Source organism: Lissotriton helveticus, chromosome 1_1 (genome assembly GCF_964261635.1).
Source record: "Lissotriton helveticus chromosome 1_1, aLisHel1.1, whole genome shotgun sequence".
NCBI lineage: Eukaryota > Metazoa > Chordata > Amphibia > Caudata > Salamandridae > Lissotriton > Lissotriton helveticus.
This window is the reverse complement of record NC_136057.1, coordinates 1375728877-1375751067: the sequence shown is the minus strand read 5'-3', so window position 1 is coordinate 1375751067 and position 22191 is coordinate 1375728877. Positions and strand designations below refer to the sequence as shown.

Here is a 22191-nt window from a genome sequence, read left to right as displayed (position 1 = left end):
GCTAGAGAGTGCAGAGTGACTAGGGAGTGCTAGGGAGTGCAGAGTCACTAGGGAGTGTTAGGGAGTGCAGAGTGCTAGGGAGTGCAGAGTGCTAGGGAGTGCAGAGTGACTAGGGAGGGCTAGGGAGTGCTAGGGAGTGCAGAGTGACTAGGGAGGGCTAGGGAGTGCTAGGGAGTGCAGAGTGACTAGGGAGTGCTAGGGAGTGCAGAGTGACTAGGGAGGGCTAGGGAGTGCTAGGGACTGCAGAGGCTAATGGCAATGTAAATGACAATGCCATGTATTTATCTGTTTTCAAAACCAACACATAAATACAAATTTTGTCATTTACAATGCCAATAGCTCTAACTTTTCCAAAGGCGAAACCATTGCATTGTAAATGCTTGTTTTTTAATGTTAGTTCATGTCTTATTCCAACACCTAACTATAACCTCACTTTAACTGTTGCGTTTTTTTCAGCAAGCTTTTTCAGGTGCAGGAGAGAGTGATTTTTAGTGTTTAGGGATGGGAGGTGTTGACTGGTAGAAAGAGGTTTTATGGTTCAGGGATGAGTAGATTATTAGGGGTAGTGAGGAGATTGTAGAGTTCATGGTTGGGTAGTAAGAGGTTTTTATGGTTCAGGGATAGGTAGTATATAGTGGTGTTTTTGCGGGTTTGTGGCTGGGTAGTATACTGGGGTAGTAAGGGGTTTTTAGATTTGAGGAATAGGTACTGTAAAAGGGGAGTAAGAGTTTTTAGGGTTTAGAGTAAGAGTTTTTAGGGTTTAAGAATGGGTAGTGTTGAGGGGCAATAGGGATATTTTAGAGTTTAAGTATATGGAGTAGTTATCAAGGGTAGTTGGATTCTTTAATACATGTACACACACGTTTGTGTATGTGTAGATGTATGATATTTCATGTAATGCACTGTAATGTAATGTGTGGTTGTGGTTTGCATTTTAATGCTAAATATCATTGTGCCGAATAAGAAGAATGTGGAGTAAGTGTAGTCATTGCTGTGCATTCCTGGTAATTGTGATGCTTGATGTTTGAGTATGGTGTTTAGCCTATGTTCCTTTCGGGATCCACTTGTCAGCCTTGTGCGTCTGCAGGATAGTGGGTCAGGCCTGATTTTTGTTTTTGTTTAAAAAAATTATTAGGGTTTTACAATACAGCTTATCGTTTGAAACTTCAGCAGTAGTGCATTTAAACAAACATTTTCGAGTGGAGGTGACGTTCCGCTTCTCTGCCACTAAACCTTGACTTTCCTGGTTCCAACGTACTATGGTTGGTTAACCTCGGACAGTTTAGGCTGCTGAACATTCAGCAACTGAGTGTTTTACACAACAATTTGCAGCTGATATTTGGTGTTGAGGACATATAATACATGTTGTATAGGTCTCTACTCGTATAGGAGCAGGGTCAGAATGTTTTGTATTGACTGAATGACCACCGCCAGACCCACTGGTACATCGCAGATCCTTAATAAATTAATAGTCTTATACCTCGTACAGGACCATACAGTTGTCCCTTTGGCCAGCTGATATCTTATACCCAGTTGGTGCTTTATGCGGACACTTTGATGTTCTGACCGCTATAAACTTGGATCGTGTGGGGATATCATTATATGACATTGGGAATTTGTTTTGGGAATTCGCAGCGGTACTCGGACTGACCTGGTTCTATATGTACAGAAGTTTTTTTGATAATCTTACCATTCTAGCTGACATTGGGACACCCATTACCAGTGCTCATGCCTTGAGAAAGTCTTAGAGAAAGACTAAACACGTCGGCAAACCGTGTGCTGGAAGCTTTTTTTACATTTTCCATATACAAATAAAGGATTAATGATACAACAAGAAGATTGACCTACCTGGATCTTCATTCTGTGAATTAATGTTTTTGACTTGTCTTCATTGTCTAGTAGAGGGTATACTGATCCCAGAGGAAGCGATAACTAAAGCTAAGACTAAATAGGAATCTAACGGTGCGCTTCGAACAGCCCCAATCTTGTGTATGTAACATGTACAGTTACAAGGTTTACAATGTCATCATAGGTCTAGCACATAGGGTGGGTTATCTAACTATAGGTCAGGTGTCATCTCCTGGCTAGTCTCGCCTTATGTTGGTATAGTCTGTTGTGTCTGGTTTGGTGAGTAGCTTGGGGCGGATGTTGGTATGTTGCCCTCTCCTCTATCCTTGTATGTTGTCCCCTTTATGATACTTGAAGTCTTCTCTGTCGGATATGGTCCGTATCGGAACTGTAGAGGGGGAGAACAAAACTGTGAACTGTGGGAGGGAAATTGGGTGGGGGGGGGGATGCGCGAAGTGAACCTGGTGTGCAGCTGTGTTATCTTATGATATGACCGGTTACAATTTAGCTGGTCTGTGCTATGGATTAAGTGGGGGGGGACTCGGTCAAAGGAGTAGGCGAGAACCCGTCAGGTACGCTCCGAGTGTGCCATCTGTCTTGTGTGTCTTTACGTTACACAGTGGTGGTTGGTATTTGCCTTACGGGATACAGGAGCGGAGTTTGGGGTGGGGGCTGCGTGGCTTCAGGCCTTTCTCCCCCACTGTCTCCTGTGTGAATTGCAATAACAACTGCACCCATTCCATTGATACAGGATGTTTGTGTGTTCCCTTCACTTCCTCTTCCCTTAGAGTCTCTTCTTCTGCTGCGCCCGAGTTTTTCATCGCCACCACCCAAGCTGCTCCCGGGGGTCCTGCTGGGGCTCGCCAGTGCCTGGCTATGCCTCTCTTTGCGAGGAGAATAGCTAGGGATGTGAAGCGCCATTGTAGTTTTTCTGACTTTTCTTGCAGAGTGGGTCAGGCCTGATGATGCATTAAGCCCGTTGTAGTCAGCTGCCTTATACACTTATCGCATATGGCACAAGAAATCGACAAATTTCTATAAATTATGTAAAATGTCAGTTATGCCATGCATCATTTTACCCGGCACTCTGAAAAACCTTGTACTGGGGCCCCTCTAACTAAAGATAGGTTCCAGCTTGGACAGAGGAGAGCCTTTTGGGTGTTAAGGGACAGGTGATTGGAAGATGATCAGGGCATAAGTAAGCAGTGCAGTTGAGGACAGAGAGGCAAAGGTGGGGGGGGGGGGTGCAGGGACAAGACTAGCGGTAAATGGATGTGAAAAAATGAGCAAAGGGGAGAGAAGGAGTGCTCCAAGTAAGATGTATACGGAACGAGACACGTACGGGGTATTGATGCAGCTGATGGGGGAAGGAAGGGACATGGGTAAGGGAAAAGCTGAAGGCTAAAATAATAATTCTAAACAATAAAAGAACCCATCCTAAATCCTACGTAATGGTGCTTGTAGGAGTTGCTACTAAATATTTTTACTCTTGGCTCCTAATAAGTCTTTGAAAGCCATGTGTCCAACAAGGTAACATTAGATAGAGTTAATCTAAATAGAATTATTTGACATTGTCAGGCGTATACTGGAACTTTATCATGAGTCAAGCCACTTTGTATCAACATTGGACATAACTTGTCTAGGTAGAGCCAGGAGAATGAAGGTGTCATTCTCAGGCGTGGTTTTGTGAGGAGAGTAAATGGATCTGAACCTTAGAAAACAAACTAAAAACCACCTAGACACTACTGCACTGTTCTTGATAGAAGCCAGTCTGGTGGCTTAGTGGAATAATGCGCCCACTGTAGGCACCTCTGTTTGACTGCATGGTCACAGGTTCAAATCCCGGTGTGTCCCCTCAGCCTTTCATCCTTCTGAGGTCAATAAAATGAGTACCATTAAGTTGGATAACAATAAACATCTGTTATTCTGCGCCATGGTTCACTTTGTGGTGAACGTGTGCTTTACAAATACACATGTTATGTTTGGTGGGGTAGATGGCCAACCTGAAGAGACAGGAAGACAGATGTCCCAAATTCACTATTGCCTCTCCAGAAGGCAAAGGCCATAGACTGGGAACGTAATACTCTAATATAGAATTGAAGCTATCTTAAGAAAACCACTCTCATCCAAATCATGCACTGTGTTTTGTTAATGCTGTGGGAAGCACTGGAGTGTGCCTTCAAGCGGTATGCAATATTCGACTAATTTGCTTTCACTGAATTATGCAAAGTTGCGTGAAAAGTATATGAAATTTGTGTAAAAATGACAAATACAAATCCTTCATTTGGTGCTATATTTTAGCACGAAATGCATCCTCTCGTCAATTTTTAACACAAAGTTTGTATTTTGCTCTAAAAATATAGTGTGGAAAACACAAGTACTGTAAAACATAGTGCTTGCGGTCTGGTTGCTAGCGTTGTTTCTGCGCAATAATTTTGCAGAAAACAGCAGTGTAATTACACAACATGGTGTTTTGGTGTCATTTTGGAAATTTTGTATAACAAGCATAATGCAAAACTCCAAAAATTACAAGAATTTCCCAGCCCTAATTTGAATTTTGCTCAAGCCTTGCGCCATCCCGTCCTCCCTTTCTTGGGTGGATCATCTGTGGTTTCCTTAAAGCACCCCAAAGACCATTCTGAATCAATCCCATCCTACCAGACCACAAGGAGAAAGAAGGGGATGTCCTGGTAGATTTGTTGGTTGCAGTGAGTGGGCCAGCAGTAAAACTATCAATATCGTACCAGAATAGCGAGTTTTACATCCCTTTGCACAAAAATATTGCATCCAGAATATCAACTTTCAAAATATAACTAAGGTATGTATACATAAGAATAAATGTACTTTTCTTAACTCCATTTATATGTCATTCGACAGCATCTGCAAGGTATATAGATGGGGTGTTAAGTGTAGTAAACCTATAGTTACATATAGATAGGTTCTAGCACAATATGTTGGTTGTCGATATTCTGGTTGTGATATTTTTGTACCACACTACTTTGGTGCTCAATATCCTGACATACAACCTAGAAATTCTGGGTTGTCTGTATCACAACACACACAGACTTTTAAAAGTCCTGCACCAATCTCACACAGTGTCTGAGGCGAATGCTGGCTTCACCTCGAGAATTCAGAGGGATCAGTACGCTCTGCCTTTACCTCTAGATAAAACCGTAGAACAGATTCACAAGTGTCCTGGTGTTTGGGTACTCCTCGGATGGAGGTGGCAGGAGTAGGGGTGCTAGTCAGCACTGAAGACCTACATATTTTCTTAAATTCTTCACCCTGGACTCTAAATACATACAACAAACATTCCAGCGCCAAGAGCCGACTTTCATAAAGTGCGCTATGTACATGCAATCCATCAGGTCACAGGTGTTTGACTTACATGTTCAGATTCTGCCAGGAGTAGAGACGAAGCTTCACAAACTGGCGGGCAGCCACGCTCTCCTTCCACCTGCACGTTGTCTGATTTCGGTAGTTATTGTAGCATTGCAAGGTGTCCAGCGGTGATGACCGCCCTGTAAGAGTGCACAATACACAGAGATGGGAGATCATGGTAAGCTGGTGAGGAAACTAAATGGATTTGTGTGTCAGCTGCTGACTTGTGCATGTGAGTATGTGCTTGTGCATGCATGTGTTCCTCAGGTCAAGAACAGATTCCCGGGTGGACCAAATTCCAAAATTGAAAACAGTTGATGAAAAGATTGCTATTGAATTGCAGTGTTAGTAACACTATTTTTTCGCCGTTCTGGTAAGCCACTGGTAGGGTAGCAAACCCTGTAAATGGCGTATCTTATTACTGCTTTAGTAAGTAGGAATTGGGTAAGTAGAGAGGTTTAAATGAAGAATGGAGAAAGAATTGAGATGCTGTCAAAGTACATGTAAAAGGTGTACAGGAAACTGAGGGGCAAAATGAGAGTTGCTGGGGAAAGACCTACCTTGATAATCATGTTTTCCATTGGCAAAGCCAAGCAGCAGGAAAAGTGTTATCCAATGGCTAGAGTGCCTCCTCATGCTGAGCATCATGGTCTGCCTTGCCTTGATGCCCACTGGGCGCCACACGTCCTGTTGTCACTGCGGACTGCCCTGCTGGCAAAGAAGAGATGAGAAAAGGACCTTGGGGGGAGACGAGGGCCCTTGGACGTGGTTGTTCATCAGACCTCGCCACACAGCCAAACCATGGCAGCAAAAAAGTAGTGTTCTGCTCTGCGTCACTAGTGTGTGTGTCTATATCTACGCCTTGCAGTCGCTGAGGGTGGATATGCCTGGCTCCAGTCGTCCTCTCTGGATGATGTGTCAGTCTGTGTAAAGCCTCTTGCCGTCTCTTCTCCTCCTGTGGTGTGTCTTTGTCTCATACTCTTCCTCTCTGGGGCAATCCGTTTCTCACTTACTGCCTGTCTACGTATGTGAATGTTGGAGAGCGTGCGTGGGTCGCTGGTTGAGTTGTTGCTGTACAGCTGCTTTTTGCTCTCTCTTGCGCACTCTCGCATTCTGAAAGGGTGTGCTGCTTTCCACTTCCTTTCCCCACAAAGGAGCTGATTCACTTCCACAAAAATGTTCCAGCTACTTGTTTCGCTTTTCTTAGTATTAACTCACTGATGAAATAGTTACGAGGAGAAGACGCGTTTATCAGTCAGTTGCACTTCTCTGTTTTAGTGGCTTTGTTTATGTCGGTGTCTATTGGATTCTGAGCGTCTGTACAGTTTGCTGTATTGTGCGCACGTTTGTAGGTACTTGTCTGTCATTGTATTCGTGAGTCTGTGTGTTTCTGTGTATTTAATTAGTGGTTGTGTACATGTGTCCGTGAGCATCCTTTTCTGGCTGTGCATTTATGTCTCTAAGCTCACTTAACACTGTTGTATGTTTTATGCCAACTTGGGTGGTTTAAGTTTCTGCAAATATTCTAAAGCATGTGTTTCTCAGTGTGTAATTGGCTGTTTCCTAGTGTATGCTAGGGTGTATCTAGCTGACTGCATGCAAGGCTGTGGCCTATACTAGTGATAAACTCTGAGCCCCTCGCCCATAATGTAACCTCTTGTCTGTGCTTAATTTGTGCTGGTGGTTCCAGGTGATGAAATATCACCGACAGTCATTTGTCAGTACCAGAACTTACATTCCGTGATCAGATTTTGACCAAGAGAAAGAAATGTAAGGAAGAAGGGGGGTGGGCGAGAAAAAGACGAGGAAACAATGACAAAGGGCAAGGGGAGGGATGAGAAGATGCTTCAAGAGTGAGATGTGGGGACAGGGAGTGTCGGTGGTGGGAAAAGATGCATGAATTGAAATCAAGACATGGCAGTCTTGTAATCTGTTTCCTTAGCGTTCGGTACCTTGGAACATCTTTGGACCACTACACTCATTTGTTTGTGAATTTTTTTTCTACACATTAGGCCCTGCTGCTGTCTGTACTGCATATACATGTTCAATACCAAGGCTCCACACTTCCCAATCTCGTTTTTCCACATGTGTTTTTATTGAGTGTAATATTTTGTCAAATGTGCACCAGTGCCCAGGAGATGTCAGAGCACTCCACTGCAAGAACGATATGGAGAAAAGTATGTCCCACGCCAGAGCATCGAAGTACAGCGCACACGTCACGATAGGCAGGATAGTTCTTAAATATTGTCCTTTCAAGGACAAGTAGAGATGCACAGTTGTGAGTCCTCACAGTAACGATATAGGTGCACAAAGGAGGAAAATGTATAAAGAGCACTATGCACACAAGGTAACATCATCTTTCCTCGCATTGGTAAATTCTTGTCTACTTGCCTAAAAAAATTAGCAGACATGGGAAATAGAATTATTTATTCAAGGAGGAGTGAACTCTGCTCATCTGGAAATGTAGCACTCACTGTGACTAATATTGCTCCCAGGCTCTCTTTTAAAGGACCAGTAACCTGATTAGATTATCTACTTTAAAATTATGGCTCATGTTTTTTGTGTAACAATGATTTATGTTTTCATCTTATGATTTAATGTTTTATGATCTATTTAATGGCTTTAAATATGTGAACAGTAGAGTTATTCTACAAGTGTACACAGTTATGTACATGAAACGGAGAAAGTTGCATATATGTACGGTACGTGAGATATGAGATGTTATGTGCAGGAATTAAACGTATATATGTGTGTACGGAGCAGGAGATATGTAGTATACAAGCTGATGTGCAGCGTGTCATACACTATTTTATAACCATTGTTGAGTGTTTCTCTAAGGGTAACGCCTGGACGGGATCATCAGGCCTCTCCTCTCCCTTAACATTGGTAATCAATGACATAGTACACTCAGAGGACCTGCATGTATGTTTCATACCATACTGTTTTTCCATGTTCAGTTATTAATCGTATACTGTGACAATAACAACTTTAACCTCAAGTAATGATGTCACAAAAGAACACTCGTTAGTATACTTTTCCAAATCACATGTTATTTGGCCACATATGCTTCACTGTCATTGCATAAACATTGGTATGCACAAATGACTGAGAAACAATTGTTACATAGGGTGTCAGTCATGGGATTCAGCATAGCATAAACAGACGATGTAGGATTATAGACCATAAAAACCCACCGCATCCAGCAGGATAGCTTAAAGAGGACAGGAATGACAGGGACAATAAATCCGATAGTTGGATAGTGACAAGGATGGGGACATTGGAACATATGCTGTGATGTGGGGTCACTTATTAAGATGTATGAAAGAAGGATGGGGTGACATTTTAAGGTTCTGTTGATACTTTCACCATGTTCAATACATGCCTGATGAGATGTGCCTGCCCGAGGCCACCCGGTGGCCATCAGGAGGGCGGGCCCTTAGTCTCAGAGGGCTGCCCCCGTCCCTTACTGTGGTCAGCCACTCCTCCCCAGGGCAGGCGTTGCCCGGCTGGAGGTGGGCGGGTCGGTGACGCGCGTCCGGGGCGGCAGGCAGGGAGAGGGGGGTATATCTCTCCCCCTCGCCATTGTTAAGGCCTCTTTGCCGCTCTGGACGTCGCGCGTATTACTTCGGGGACACTCTTTTTGCGGTGAGTGTGGCCTACGGGCTATACCCCCCCCCTCCGCCTACTCCCTCCCTGCGGAGGTTTCTGAGCTATGGCTAGGCGGCCCACTTAGCGACGGGCCGCTGTGGAGGGGGGGTTACGGGTTTCGACATCAGGAGTATTCCCAGCTGCGGGCTGAGGCCTGAGGGCTGTGCCTCCCCAGCCCCCTCCGCCTACTCCCTTCTGGTGGGGTACGAGCCAGGCGAGGCGGCTGTAGTGTTCTGTTAGGTTTACTTTCTAGTCTTTTTAGAACCTTCCACACTCTGTGTTCTGTCTACTTTATCTCTGATTCCGTTTAGAATGCTGTTTTTAATTACTAACTGTATTGATGATTTACTGGCTGAGTGAGCTGCTGCGCAGCACTTGTTCTAATAAACCAGCTTACAAATCAACCTGCCTGTGAGCTAATTACTACAAAATATTTGGCGATGATCCGTGAACAAGTGTCTGCTCACCACGCGTGTACCCATGGAGTGATGTTCGGCAAACCTGAAGTGTCGCTTGCACTTTAACACCAGAAGACGCAGAAGTCTAAGAGGCACCGGTTCCACCCTCGAGAATACGTCGAGCAGTTGGAAGAACCAGCATACCCGCGTTAACCTCCTCAACCCCGCTGAGCTTAAAAAGGAAAAGAGGTACTGTACTTGTTTTTGGTATTCTCACGGGAAGCGGCAGCAGTCTCCATTCAGCGCGGGCACCGGCCTGCTTATTTACGTCAGTTACGCTACTAGCGCAACTAACCTACACTCTTGGCGCATTGAGTAACGCCGAGCCAGTGGAGTGAATACAATTTTCCTTACGCAAATGACGTAAATTGCACCATGAAACGTCACTGAAACGCAACGTTCTGACGTTGGAACACAACGTTGGAGGCCATTTTACAGATCATTTTCGTTTTTTTTCTCGAAAGTTTTATTATCACACCGCTAACGTACAAACGAGCTTTCAACGCGCAAACAAAGACGCGCCTTCACAGCTGCTCAAAGCAAAACTGTTCACGAGGTAACCACCACGAGGTGAGTGGATGCTATCTGTTTTTTGTGTTCACGAAGCGAGGAGACTATTTAAACACTATAAAAGAATCACCTTGTTTGAGAGCTGTCATCATTACAAAGCGAGGAGACAGTCTTGACTCATCCTAGTGACGCTAACCATCTAAGTCATTTGCCTTCACGTAGCAGGAGATTGTTTCATTTCCTCATACTTACATTTGCCATCAATAGCCCGGTTGTTCCTCCTGCGTTTTGAGCATACATTTACATTCATACAAACATGAGTCTACAAGCTGTTTCTCCTCCTCCGCCATTCCTTGATCTTCCAGGTGAACCTCCCATTGTCTGGAAAAAGTGGTTTGACGCTTTCACCACTTACTTAGGGGCTATTGGTGCGTCCAGGTACAGAGCAGAAAGAAAAAAAAATACCTTTTGTTAAACAGTCTAGGGTTTGAAGGACGTTCAATTTTTAAACATTAACCCCCTTGGTACCTGCTCCTGAAGAGGAAGATTTAGATGACTACAATCAAACTGTAAAACTACTTGAACTACGTTTTGAAGTCAAACCTAGTCTTGTTGTTGTCAGGCACATATTTTTCAAATCTGAGCAGAAACATGGTGAAAAGGTAGAAGATTTCATTTCTACTCTTAGGGTATTAAGTGCAGAGTGTGAGTTTGAACATTTTAGGGACCAAATGATAAGAGACCAATATATTTGCAAATGTTTAGATAAAAATATTCAACAGAAATTGTTATCACTTGATAATCCCTCTCTCGAAGAGACTGTACGAGTTGCGAAAAGCATTGAATTTTCAAAGCTTTCTGTCAAAGAATTAGATATTAGATCTTCTTCGTCCATTACTAAAGATGAGACAGTAGTCAGTTCTGTGAAGGTTGTTGATAACAAGACAGGTACTCTGGGTCGTGCCGACAACAAATTCTTTAAACAAACCAATGTGTGTTTCAAATGTGGAAATTTTCCCCATTCAAAGTCTGGTCGTCCTTGCCCAGCCAGGAGTGTCACTTGTAGACTGTGCGGCAGAGTGGGACACTTTGCTAAAGTGTGTCAAAGTGGAAAAAGAAATCCTTCCTTCTCGCAACCTGGTAAACAGTGGAACAATAATTATGCCCCCACTTCGGTTGCTATGTATCTGATTATTCTCAGGATGATACCAGTATACAAGTTGATCTGAGAGACATGGTTGCTGTGGTTAGCATTGAAGATCCTGAGTCAGAGTGCGTGGATCCTTACTCCGATTTTGGTATTGGAGATAAGATAGTTTGTTTGTTGGTCGATTCCGGGGCCAGGATAACAATGCTAACTCAGGAACTCTTTGAGGAAGTTTGGGGTAATCGCAAACTTTCTCCTCCAGATAGGTTACCCCTCAACTATGAGGGCAGGAAGATCGAACTGTTGGGATATTTTGAAGATTCTATTGAATTTAGGGGGAGGAAAATTTTTGGCAAAGTGTATGTCTCAGTGAAAGGTTTGAACATCCTTGGTTGGTTCCACCAAGGTTTATTTAAGATGGTTCTCCGCCCAGGAACCAAGGATCCCATCTCCATAGCTGTTGTTCAATCCGACGACATTTCCCCTGCAAATGATGTCCTTTCCACTCAGGATGATGATTTTATCTGCACTTTGACCAAAGATTTTCCTGGTGTGTTTAGCAACAAATTAGGGGAAGTGAAAGGATTCATGCACACTATCCGTATCAAGGACAATGCTATCCCAATTAAACACAAATTGAGAAATGTCCCATTCAGTGTGCGAGAGCAGCTTGAGACAGAGCTTTATGATCTTTGCAGTAGAGGAATAATTGAACCCATTGAATCCTCTCTATGGCTTTCTCCACTTGTAGTTGCTAAGAAAAAGACTGGGGAGCTTCGTGTCTGTGTCGACTTACGCAGCTTAAACAAAAACATCTGGGTCGATTCTTTTCCCCTGCCTAAGATCCCCGACATGTTGTCGCTTATTGATGGTTCTAAGTGGTTCAGTAAGCTGGACCTAGCATCTGCATATCATCAGGTGGTCCTGGATCCTGCGTCTAGGCATTTTACTGCCTTTGTATCCCCTATAGGTTCCTTTCAATACTGCCGTATGCCCTTTGGGTTGGCCTCTGCGGCAGCCGTCTTTCAAAGGATTATGACCAATATTTTAAAAAACATCAGTGGTGTGGTCGTTTTCCAAGACGATGTGCTTATTCATGGTAAAAGTGGTGATGCCCATGATAAAACTCTGAAAGAAGTTTTGAAAGCCCTGAGTAGTGCAGGTGTAGTTTTAAAGAAAGAAAAATGCATTTTTAGAGCTCCCAAGGTAGAATACCTTGGACACGTATTATCTGAGAACGGTGTTGAACCCAGACCTGGTTTGGTTAAGGCCATTGTTGACAGTCCTGCACCTAAAGACAAGAGTGGTGTGAAGTCATTCATTGGACTTTGTGAGTTTTACGCTAGGTTCATACCTGATTACGCCACGAAAGTACAACCCCTATCCAACATGCTTAGGAAAGAGGTTCCTTTTTGTTGGGATGCAGATTGTGAAAAAGTTTTTTCTTGGATCAAACAAGAACTTACTGGGTCTAAAGTTTTGAAACCTTTTAATCCCAATTCATTGTGCACTATCACTGTTGATGCCAGTGGGTTTGGTTTGGGGGCTGTCCTTACTCAAGAGGTGGGTGGTGTTGAGCATACTCTTGGATATGCTTCCAGGGTTCTTCGAGGAGCGGAGTCCAACTTTGCAGTTATTGAAAAGGAACTCCTAGCTTGTTGTTGGGCTATCAGGAAATTTAATCTGTATATATGGGGTAAACACTTCTGTCTGAGGACTGATCACAGTCCTTTAGTCTCTATCCTGACTGGGGTTCGGATTAAAGATCATTCTCCTAGGATTGCCAGGCTTTCAACGAAACTTCTCCAATATGATTTTGAGGTCAGCTACATACCCGGGAATAAAAACATAAGGGCTGATTACCTTTCTAGGAATCCTGTTGACGTTGATACTGACAGAGATTGCGAGGAAGATTATGATGAAGAAGACTGTTTTGTAGCTTTTGTAGGTGTTGATGATATGCGCTCCATTAGTGAAAGGGAGTGGAGAGAACATTTATCTAACGATACCCTACTAGGTGAAGTGATCAAGTTTGTTAGAGGTGGATGGCCCAGGGAGAAAAATGTTCATGTTTCCCTTCAGACCTTTGTCAAAGTGTCTGATGAGCTTTCCATTGAGGGGGGTATCCTAATGCGTGGGGATAGATTGATTCCTCCCAGTGATCTTAGAATTAGAATTGTCAAAGGTGCGCATGAGGGTCATCTTGGCAAAACGCTAACCAAAAGAAGGGTTAGAGAGCATTACTGGTGGCCCCAGATGGATCAGGATATAGACACTGTCGTTGCTGAGTGTGTGGTTTGTTCTAGTGCTGAGAAGTGTTTGAAAACACGTTCTCCTCCCCTTCAACCCATTCCTTTTCCTGATAGACCGTGGGAAAAGATAGGTATAGATCTTGTTGGCCCGTTCTATTTGCTTCCCTCTACTTCCAGGTTTGCTATAGTTGCAGTCGACTACTACTCTAAATGGCCAGAGGTCCGTTTTGTAAGTGAGGCCAGCTCCAAGAATATTATTGATTTCTTGAAAGACCTGTTTTTGCGTGAAGGTTTTCCTTCCTCCATTGTAAGTGACAATGGCACACAATTTGTTAGTCAGGAATTTTGTTCGTTTGTAGATTTGAGTGGCATCGTTCATTTGAGGAGTGCTCTTTATCACCCTCAGACGAATGGTCTTGTTGAGCGCATGAACAGGGTACTTAACAATTGCATTCAATGGGCTATTGCTCAACACTGCCATGTCCCGAACGCTGTCAGATCCATGTTGTGGTTCTATCGTACCACTCCCCACACTTCCACCAAGGTTTCCCCATTTGAACTGTTGCGTGGGAGGAAACCATGTTCAAAAGTTTGTCCTGGGTGGATGTCACGTTGGGTAAAAATGAATTCCATTGATAATGTTGATGAAGTTGTCAGGTCTAATGTCTCGCATGCTCAGTCTAAACAAAAGAGTGTTTTCGACTCCAGGAAGAAAGTGATCTCTCAGTCATTTGTGGTGGGTGATAGAATTCGGATCAAGTTACCCACTCACTCTACCAAGGGGAGTCCCAAGTTTTCTGAACCTTTTGTTATTGACAAAGTATGTGGGAATTCTGTGAGAGTTAACATGAAGAACTGGTGGAATGCTGCCAGGGTGGTTAAAGTGGGCAAATCTGTGGTTCATCCTCAGACTTCTCATGATATGTCTATGTTGCCTCTTGATGTTCCTATTCTGCCTTCTACTTCCTCTGCTCTTGATTTGCCTCGCAGGAGTTCTCCTGTTCCATCTTCCCATGATGCTTCTGCATTACCTTCTACTTCTTCTGCCACTGTCCTACCTCGTAGGAGTTCTCGCACTCGAGTCACTCCTGCCAGGTTTCGGTAATTTCCATGTTTTTCTTGTTCTTGATCTATTGCTGTTCTTTCCTGCCTCTTCTTTTGTTTTGTAGGAGAGGATAATGTAGTGTTCTGTTAGGTTTACTTTCTAGTCTTTTTAGAATCTTCCACACTCTGTGTTCTGTCTACTTTATCTCTGATTCCGTTTAGAATGCTGTTTTGAATTACTAACTGTATTGATGATTTACTGGCTGAGTGAGCTGCTGCGCAGCACTTGTTCTAATAAACCAGCTTACAAATCAACCTGCCTGTGAGCTAATTACTACAGCGGCCCACTTGGCTGGGCTGCTTTGGAGGTGGGTGTTGTCGGCCCCCCAAATTTCATGGTTCATATCACCGATTCAGGGTGGTTATGAGCGGCTCTACTTGGCGGCTTTGGCTCGCTCGTGTCCCCTAGATAGGGAGATGCCAGGTTGTTCGATGCAAAAAACACAGTTGATGGACAGAATGTAGAACAATGTCATACATTCACCCCAGTACAAGGATCTGGGCCTAAATCCATCATTTTTTTTGCACTCCACACCACCCTGGGTTAGACACTGGCTATATGCAAATCAGCTCTGACCCTGTGCCTCATGGGAACAGTCCAGTCCGAACTACCAAGCCATGTCTTTCCCAGACCGGAATCAAGCATCCAAGGACCGGTTTCTGGCTATCAGCCTTCATCAGCCTGGATAGCTTGACTCCAGTGGTGTGGAGAGCCTGGGACTCACGTCTGAGCATCCCCAGCACACTCGGGGTGAAAATTGCAAAAAACACAGTTGATGGACAGAATGTAGAACAATGTCAATCATTCACCCCAGTACAAGGATCTGAGCCTAAATCCATCGTTTTTTTGCACTCCACACCACCCTGGGTTAGACACTGGCTATATGCAAATCAGCTCTGACCCTGTGCCTCATGGGAACAGTCCAGTCCGAACTACCAAGCCATATCTTTCCCAGACCGGAAACAAGCATCCAAGGACCGGTTTCTGGCTATCAGCCTTCATCAGCCTGGATAGCTTGACTCCAGTGGTGTGGAGAGCCTGGGACTTACGTCTGAGCATCCCCAGCACACTCGGGGTGAAAATTGCAAAAAACACAGTTGATGGACAGAATGTAGAACAATGTCATACATTCACCCCAGTACAAGGATCTGGGCCTAAAGCCATAGTTTTTTTGCACTCCACACCACCCTGGGTTAGACACTGGCTATATGCAAATCAGCTCTGACCCTGTTCCTCATGGGAACAGTCCAGTCGGAACTACCAAGCCATGTCTTTCCCAGACCGGAATCAAGCATCCAAGGACCGGTTTCTGGCTATCAGCCTTCATCAGCCTGGATAGCTTGTCTCCAGTGGTGTGGAGAGCCTGGGACTCACGTCTAAGCATCCCCAGCACACAGTTGTTCGATGCGGCATTGTGCCACATGCTCGGCACTAGGTTCTTACGGCATCCACTGCCACACGCCCGCCCACCCCCGCAGTCAAGTGTGGCGTCTATGTGTTTATCTGCGGGTCCCCTTACCGAGAGTGCGCGCGTGTGGGATGTTCCTCTGGGCATATACCTGAGACTGCCGGTGCGTCTCGGGATGTCTTGGCCTGGGCCCTGTGTTAGACGTCTGTATTCCTCCCCATCTACGCAGGTCAGGCTGGGACTGGCAGGATGTGTCGCATGGTCCTCGTCCCCCCTCCCCGGGATTTCCGCCCATGGGTGTATTGCGGGGGCGGGTGGGTGCTTGACGGTTGTCCATCCTGGCTGCTTGTCGCCATGCTCCAATTACGATCGCGAGATATGAGTGATTTCCTATGCATTTTAAATGTTAGTGTCTGCTTAACTTCTACCCGGGCCTGTTGGCCCTGCCCTCCCTGGTCCGCCGCTATTTAATGCCCTCAGACGGAAGTCACAAAGCCTTTCTATTAATCAGGATATCCTTGTACGCTTCGGGTGTTACCGGGCACACGGTGTTTATGGGGGCAAATGTTTAAAACCGTCAATGTTTATTGTGCTACGCTGCCGCCCTGCCTCTGGTGTTGGTCACCTGTACAATGTTTTGTGAGGCTGCCATACAATTGAATAAGGTTCAGGCTGGCAATGCGGCGCTCGCGGGGGTTTTTCTTCAAAATGTCCCAGACTGGTAATGTGCAAACAAAGGTTTTGTAAGTTCGTCGGAAGTGGGTAAGTTATAATTTGACTGAGGTATGTGGCACAGTGTCAGCATAGGGGGCCTCGAGGGGCTCATCTTGGGTCTCTGCGCAGCTCAGGGATCCGGTTATGGTTTTGCAATATGTTCGTTTCGGCTTCCGGTGGTTCGTCCTCGGGGCCGCGCTAGAGCGCCGGAACATGCGGATCTTTGGCTTGCTACTTTCGTTTATTGTGCTCACTAGGAGCGATCCAATGCTGGTGCCACGTGTTACAACCTCAAGAGTGAAGAGGCCTGGTCAGTCAGCAGCTTTCATGTATTCGATCAAGCAGCTGGGGTATCCTTCTGTTATGTTTCTATTTCGTCGCGGGGGTCGGTCAATATTGTGATGCATATGTCTCGGCTCCAGCTACGACGTTATCGGAGTCAGGCTGGGGCTTCTTACCTAATACATCGCTTCCTGCCACGTTTCAGGCCTACTTGTGCGCTTCCTCCGGTATCGCCCGACATTCTCGCAGCACCAGCAAGTTTACTGTGAGGTTTGTATATGCACTAAGGGTGATGGGCGCGCCTTGGGTATATGCGAGGCGCGGGTTGGTTCGCCAGGGTGGCGCAGGTTTAGTTGTTGATATCTGCTATGGGTGTCCCGGTTTGGGACTAGGCCTCACATAGGTGGGGGCACGGTCTTGCGTAAGCCCATTAGGGCGTTTTGTGTCCATGCATCATAACGCTTGCCTCCACAGCGCCCCTTTAAAGGTCAGTTGGTGGTGCATGTGCGGTCACCTGCTAAGTCGGGCAGCTCGGGGGACGCCACAGGCCCCGTCTCACTCTTTCTTTCTCCCATACAGAGCTTGCCCTCGTCTCTGGCAGAGGGCCTTGGGAGCTGCTCCTTCCCTCGGCAGCATCCTCCCCCCCCCTTTCCCACCCGGCGCCAGGATCATTGCGTGTGAGATATGTATTTGTGGCATGCGTCGTCTCTGGGTGGCAGTGTGTTTAGTGGGAGCTGGACATACAAATAGTCCATGTAGTTCCATATGTGAACACTTGGTTCAAAGCTCAATACAAAGAGCCTGGACGCTGTTCTCCTCCCCCCCCTCCGAGATAGTGCCGTGTCACGATGTTCTCTTCTAGGTTCAAACGTGAAGACAGTCATCGCTGGTTACTTTCCATATGTGATCATGTTGTTCAATCCTTATGCATCCCCTAGATAGCACTGTGTCACGATGATTACTGCTAGGTACCCACGTGAAGACAGTCAGCTCTGTTTTTTCACCAACAGGCTTTTGCATGTGGTACATTTGGCTCACAGTCACTTTTCCTTTCAGGGGAAGAGCCAAAGATAGGCTTGGTAAGTTAGGGGTTCTACAGTGGCCAAGACGGCTAAACACGTTTGTTGGGCTCGAAGTCTCGTCTGGTATCCCAATAATTGCTAGGACGACACGGGGTGGAGTATAAATATACATTTGCATTTGTTTATGGTTTGCTAGCTCAGACAAAACAGCGTGCCAAGGATGTTATGAATTTTAATCTATGTTCTGCGTCGCATTGTTTGTTTTCGTACTGGCTGGGTTCAAAGCGGCTCTGATCCACACAGTGCTTGTTTCATATCCCCTTGCGACACGCATTCCATAGGGTGCCGATATCGATGAAAATCTACTCGTACCAGGCCACTCCTGCTATTCACAGATGTTTCTATTAGCCCAGATCAGTATCGAATACATGCTACTTACAAACTTTTCTCCCAGCTAACATTGTTGCTGCGAACTCCCGCCACAGTAACTAACCTGCATGGGCCCGATCGCCTTACATTTTTGTATTTTACAGTACGCGTGTCACACGTTCAGGCTCACGAGGTGGCTAGAGTTCTATCTCTCGATCGTTTATATTTATCCTTGGAGCGTTCCCGGACATGCCGTGAAGGAAGTATCATCTCAGGCATTTTTGTTTTTTTGGCCTGTAATTGCTCTCCTGCTCGTGGGAAGTCCCCCGTGGCTCTCCTGGGCAGTGCGCGGCACCCACAGCCCCGCAGACTAGGGTCCAAATCCCTGATCCCACCGAGGAGTTTCTACCCGTGCCTCCATGTGTCCCACGAGGTGGACCAGGGCTGCACATTCTTCGATTTGCAGCGCAGCTCGGCATTGTTCTTGTGCGGCCGGCCCCGCCCGGGCGCGCTTATGGTGGCCCCCTCTGGGGGGCTAGGCCGCGCTGTTTAGTGCCTTGTAGGCTTTTTCTTTAGTGCTCGCCCCCCCCCCCCTTTTAGGCAGGGCCATACGGCCTCCCCCCGCGCCACTAGTGGCCCGCTATGCCCTTGAATCTCCCTGCATACCGGAGCGATAGCTCAATGGAAAGGGCTTCGGCCTTTGGGGGTCTCGGGCCTCTCCGAGGCATAAGTCGAGCACCAGCAGGGGGGGGGCATCCTTGGGATCCGAGCGGCTTTAAGCACGGTTCCCGGGACGTATCGCACTGGGGGAAGCGTCATTCGATCCGTCCAGGGGGATTGCCGGCACACAAGTACACTTGCATTCCTGGCTCACGATTAGAATGGTACCCTGCGTTGGCCCCAAGTTAGGGAAGGGTAGCTACTCCAGTGCGCTTTCTGCCCCCGCACTGTGTTCATGTAGGCGGTGGAGCGCTTAACTATAGGAACAGTATTTACACAGAAGGAGAAACTTACAAGGGTACAGATTACAAGCTGTCTTTCAAGAAAAGATTGGCGTGTGTATGTACACAATCGTACCAAGCCCTGGCGCGAACATTGCTCTAGGTGTCAGAGTGCCGCATGAAGAACCATTTTCATTTAATACAAGCCATGGTTAAGGCTTCCATCATGCTGCGGGGCAGGAGCGGTAGCTTCGTCTATTTCAAGTGTTTTATATAGCGCGGCCTTTGTCATAGGTGTCAGAGCGCATTTCAGAGAATCAGTTCCACTACATTGCCTTTGGGCTAATAATTCGTTATTAGACAGAAACGTCTACAGTTGCTTAGGAAAGGAAGTGAGCGGAAGCGTTTCTATTTACACATGCTATGTTCTGCCATGGGGATTGTGTACTCCTGAATTGGAAGTGCTTCAGTGCGTGTGAGGCAACCAGGCTAGCAGCAAGCCGACACCGCATGATATACTCAGCAGGTACATATTCTGGGTGCCTGCATATAAGTTAAGATGATATACTCATTATGTTTACGGGTTGAGTACCTGCATTTGGGGTGTGCGGTACACCAGGCCATCAGCTAGTGTACTCTGCATAAGGCCGCTAATGTGTACGTGTGACTGGGTGCCCCAGTGCAAGAGGTGTGTTACATCAGGCATGCAGCAAGCTAGAACTGTATGAGGTGACTCATGTGTACGGGTAACTGTGTGCCCATGTTAGAGATTTGTGCTATTCCTGACAAACAGTAAGCCAACTATGCACGAGGTGATCAGCATGTACGGTGACCGAGTATCCAGTTTTAGGACATATGCGATACACCAGCCAAGCAAATGCTACTGCATAGTGTGGACAATGTGTACACACAACTGATTGCTGGTGTACATCTCATGCAGAGGAGTTGCATGGAACAGACATGGTGTGAGGTGTGCGCAGCGTACATGTGAATGAGCGCCTGTCACCCGCAGGAGATGTGCCGAGCAATGGTTCATGTGTGCACAGCAGACTTTTGAATGACTGCTTGGTCCAGGGGAGGCGCGTAGTTGTGCGCTCAGTGTACATGTATGTGAATGGACTCCTGCTCTTGCGCATTTGTAAGGCCATTTGGAGCGTTTACTGGACTCCATCTAACATTATCTCAAAACAAGATAGTGCTGCGACTGTCAGACCGGAATGTACGTAGACCACAACAGTGTGGATTCAGCGTGCCAAAGGTGTTAATTTTCAGTCACTTTTCATGTATTTGGCGTCTTGTGGGTCTGTTCTAATATAGTAGAGCATGCACCCCATAGAATTACACGTCCAAGTGTGCTATGGGGAGCCCCGAGCCGCGTTATGTGACTCTTGTTTGGCTGTGTAGAAATTAACATTGGCCCTTAATATCATACATATGACAGATTTGCTGCTGGGCTTACTCCTGTGGCGCTCAATTGTGAGGGGCCCTCACTTTTGGGTATTATCTGACTGTACTGTCATGGCATTGTTTGACTGTATGGAAGTCCGTCTAGGATGTGCCAAAATTAGGATATTGCAAATTCTAGGTCCAGCCCTAAGCTAATAGGATATTAATAACCCCATGCGCATATCAATCCTGGGGCCTTAACCAAGAGGTATAGTTTGTGTTGGTTATGAACAATCCTGGGTCCTGCATTGTTTCTACTTAACCTATATGAAGAAAGGTCACATGACAATAGTCAATTTGCTCTTCCATAATACCGCTGTTGTTTGTCTGTTCATCCAAGGCTCTGGAATCTGGAAGGCAGCCTTCCGCTGAGCCATCAGTTCGGGAGCACCTGCTGCCTCTCAGTAGTATGTAGGGTCTACAGCCTGCAGTATTACACTCATTTCACGTACTAGTGGAGCAACTGCAACCACTGCCTGAGCCTGGACTGCCAATAATACCTATAGAAGTGGGCCCCTAGAAGACTCAATATAGAATTGCTCAAGATGTGAAGTAACAGCTTTTATGGAAACTCAGAATGTCCTTCTGGTATTCCAACACCCCTTTTGTTCATTTTCACTATTATGGGTGGTGGCTTTGCACGATGGGCTCCTATCAGGAAGCGGACACACGGCTTCTCGTTCAGGGTTAGTGTGGTTGGGCTCCCCTGGTTTGCGTTGGAACAGCCTCGTGGTGAACCTGAGTAACCTTTAGATTACTTTGTGCTCCTCCCAAGGTGAGAAGTTGGCCTGAGGTTTGATATCGCCAATATAAGGAGCTCCTTGGTCCAGCTTATTAAATCCCTTATGGCGGGGGTCGTAAGTCAATTTTATAGACAAGCTATCTTGAGGTAGTGTGGTCTAAGCAGCCTCCAGGCTACTAGGGGGCATGTTATACCAGCTGTTTACTTTTGCAATCTTTATTAAAATGTAAGTCCACCACGCAAGTTATACTAAATTATGCATTGCGCACTGAAATATCCCTCTGTACTTTGCTTGAGTGTAGTTGCACAAGCGTACACAAAGCACAGTTTACAGTTGCATTTTGAGAACTGCACTTTGGCAGAAGTTGTACATTACTGGGTGTAGTCTGCTGATGCTTTGTGTGAAGGTGTGTGGTGGGTCTCAGTGGCATGCGCTGGTTCTCCTATTGTATAGATTAGGGAGCGATATCAGCAGGGGAGGCCCCCTCATCTCTTGGGCTCTTTCCAGGGGTATGTCCTCACGAACCTGGGATAGTCTACACTATTGCTGAAGAGGGATTTGTTCCCGGGGGTATATGCTGATTAGTGTCAGAGGGGCCTTTGGTTCAGCGGGCGTGTCATGATGCTGGTCGGCATCGTAAGGAGGCACTTGGTTTCAGTACCAGCAATCCCTTTGTGGTGGTCGTAAGTCAACCTTACAAACAAGCTATCTTAGAGGTAGCATGGCCTAAGCTGTTCCAGACTAAAACCTGAGAGGGCAGGTGATGCCTGCTGTTAATTCCTTTTCAATCCTGTATTGGCATATGCAAGGACATCGTCCAGGTTATATAGTATAATATGCATGTATCCCTTCAATGCCCCTGTGCTCTTTCGAGTATAGCAGCACAAGCGTTCTTCTTAAGCACACTTTCTCTATGT

The 22191-nt window shown here is 45.9% G+C and overlaps 2 protein-coding genes across 2 annotated transcripts in view; one reads left to right on the top strand and one right to left on the bottom strand.

Annotated features, from left to right (window-relative positions):
- Positions 1-5990, bottom strand: part of LOC144824893 (cytokine receptor common subunit beta-like) — a 150519-nt gene extending 144529 nt beyond the window's left edge. The window contains exons 1-2 of the mRNA XM_078683867.1: positions 5790-5990; positions 5237-5369 (exon numbers count right to left, since the gene is read on the bottom strand). Of these exons, the coding sequence (XP_078539993.1) occupies positions 5237-5369; positions 5790-5877 (221 nt within the window). The 5' untranslated portion in view covers positions 5878-5990. The remainder of the gene's footprint in view (positions 1-5236; positions 5370-5789) is intronic.
- The window catches only part of CIMIP4 (ciliary microtubule inner protein 4), a 553487-nt gene that overhangs the window by 498681 nt on the left and 32615 nt on the right, over positions 1-22191 (top strand). The gene's annotated exons all lie outside the window — the stretch shown is intronic.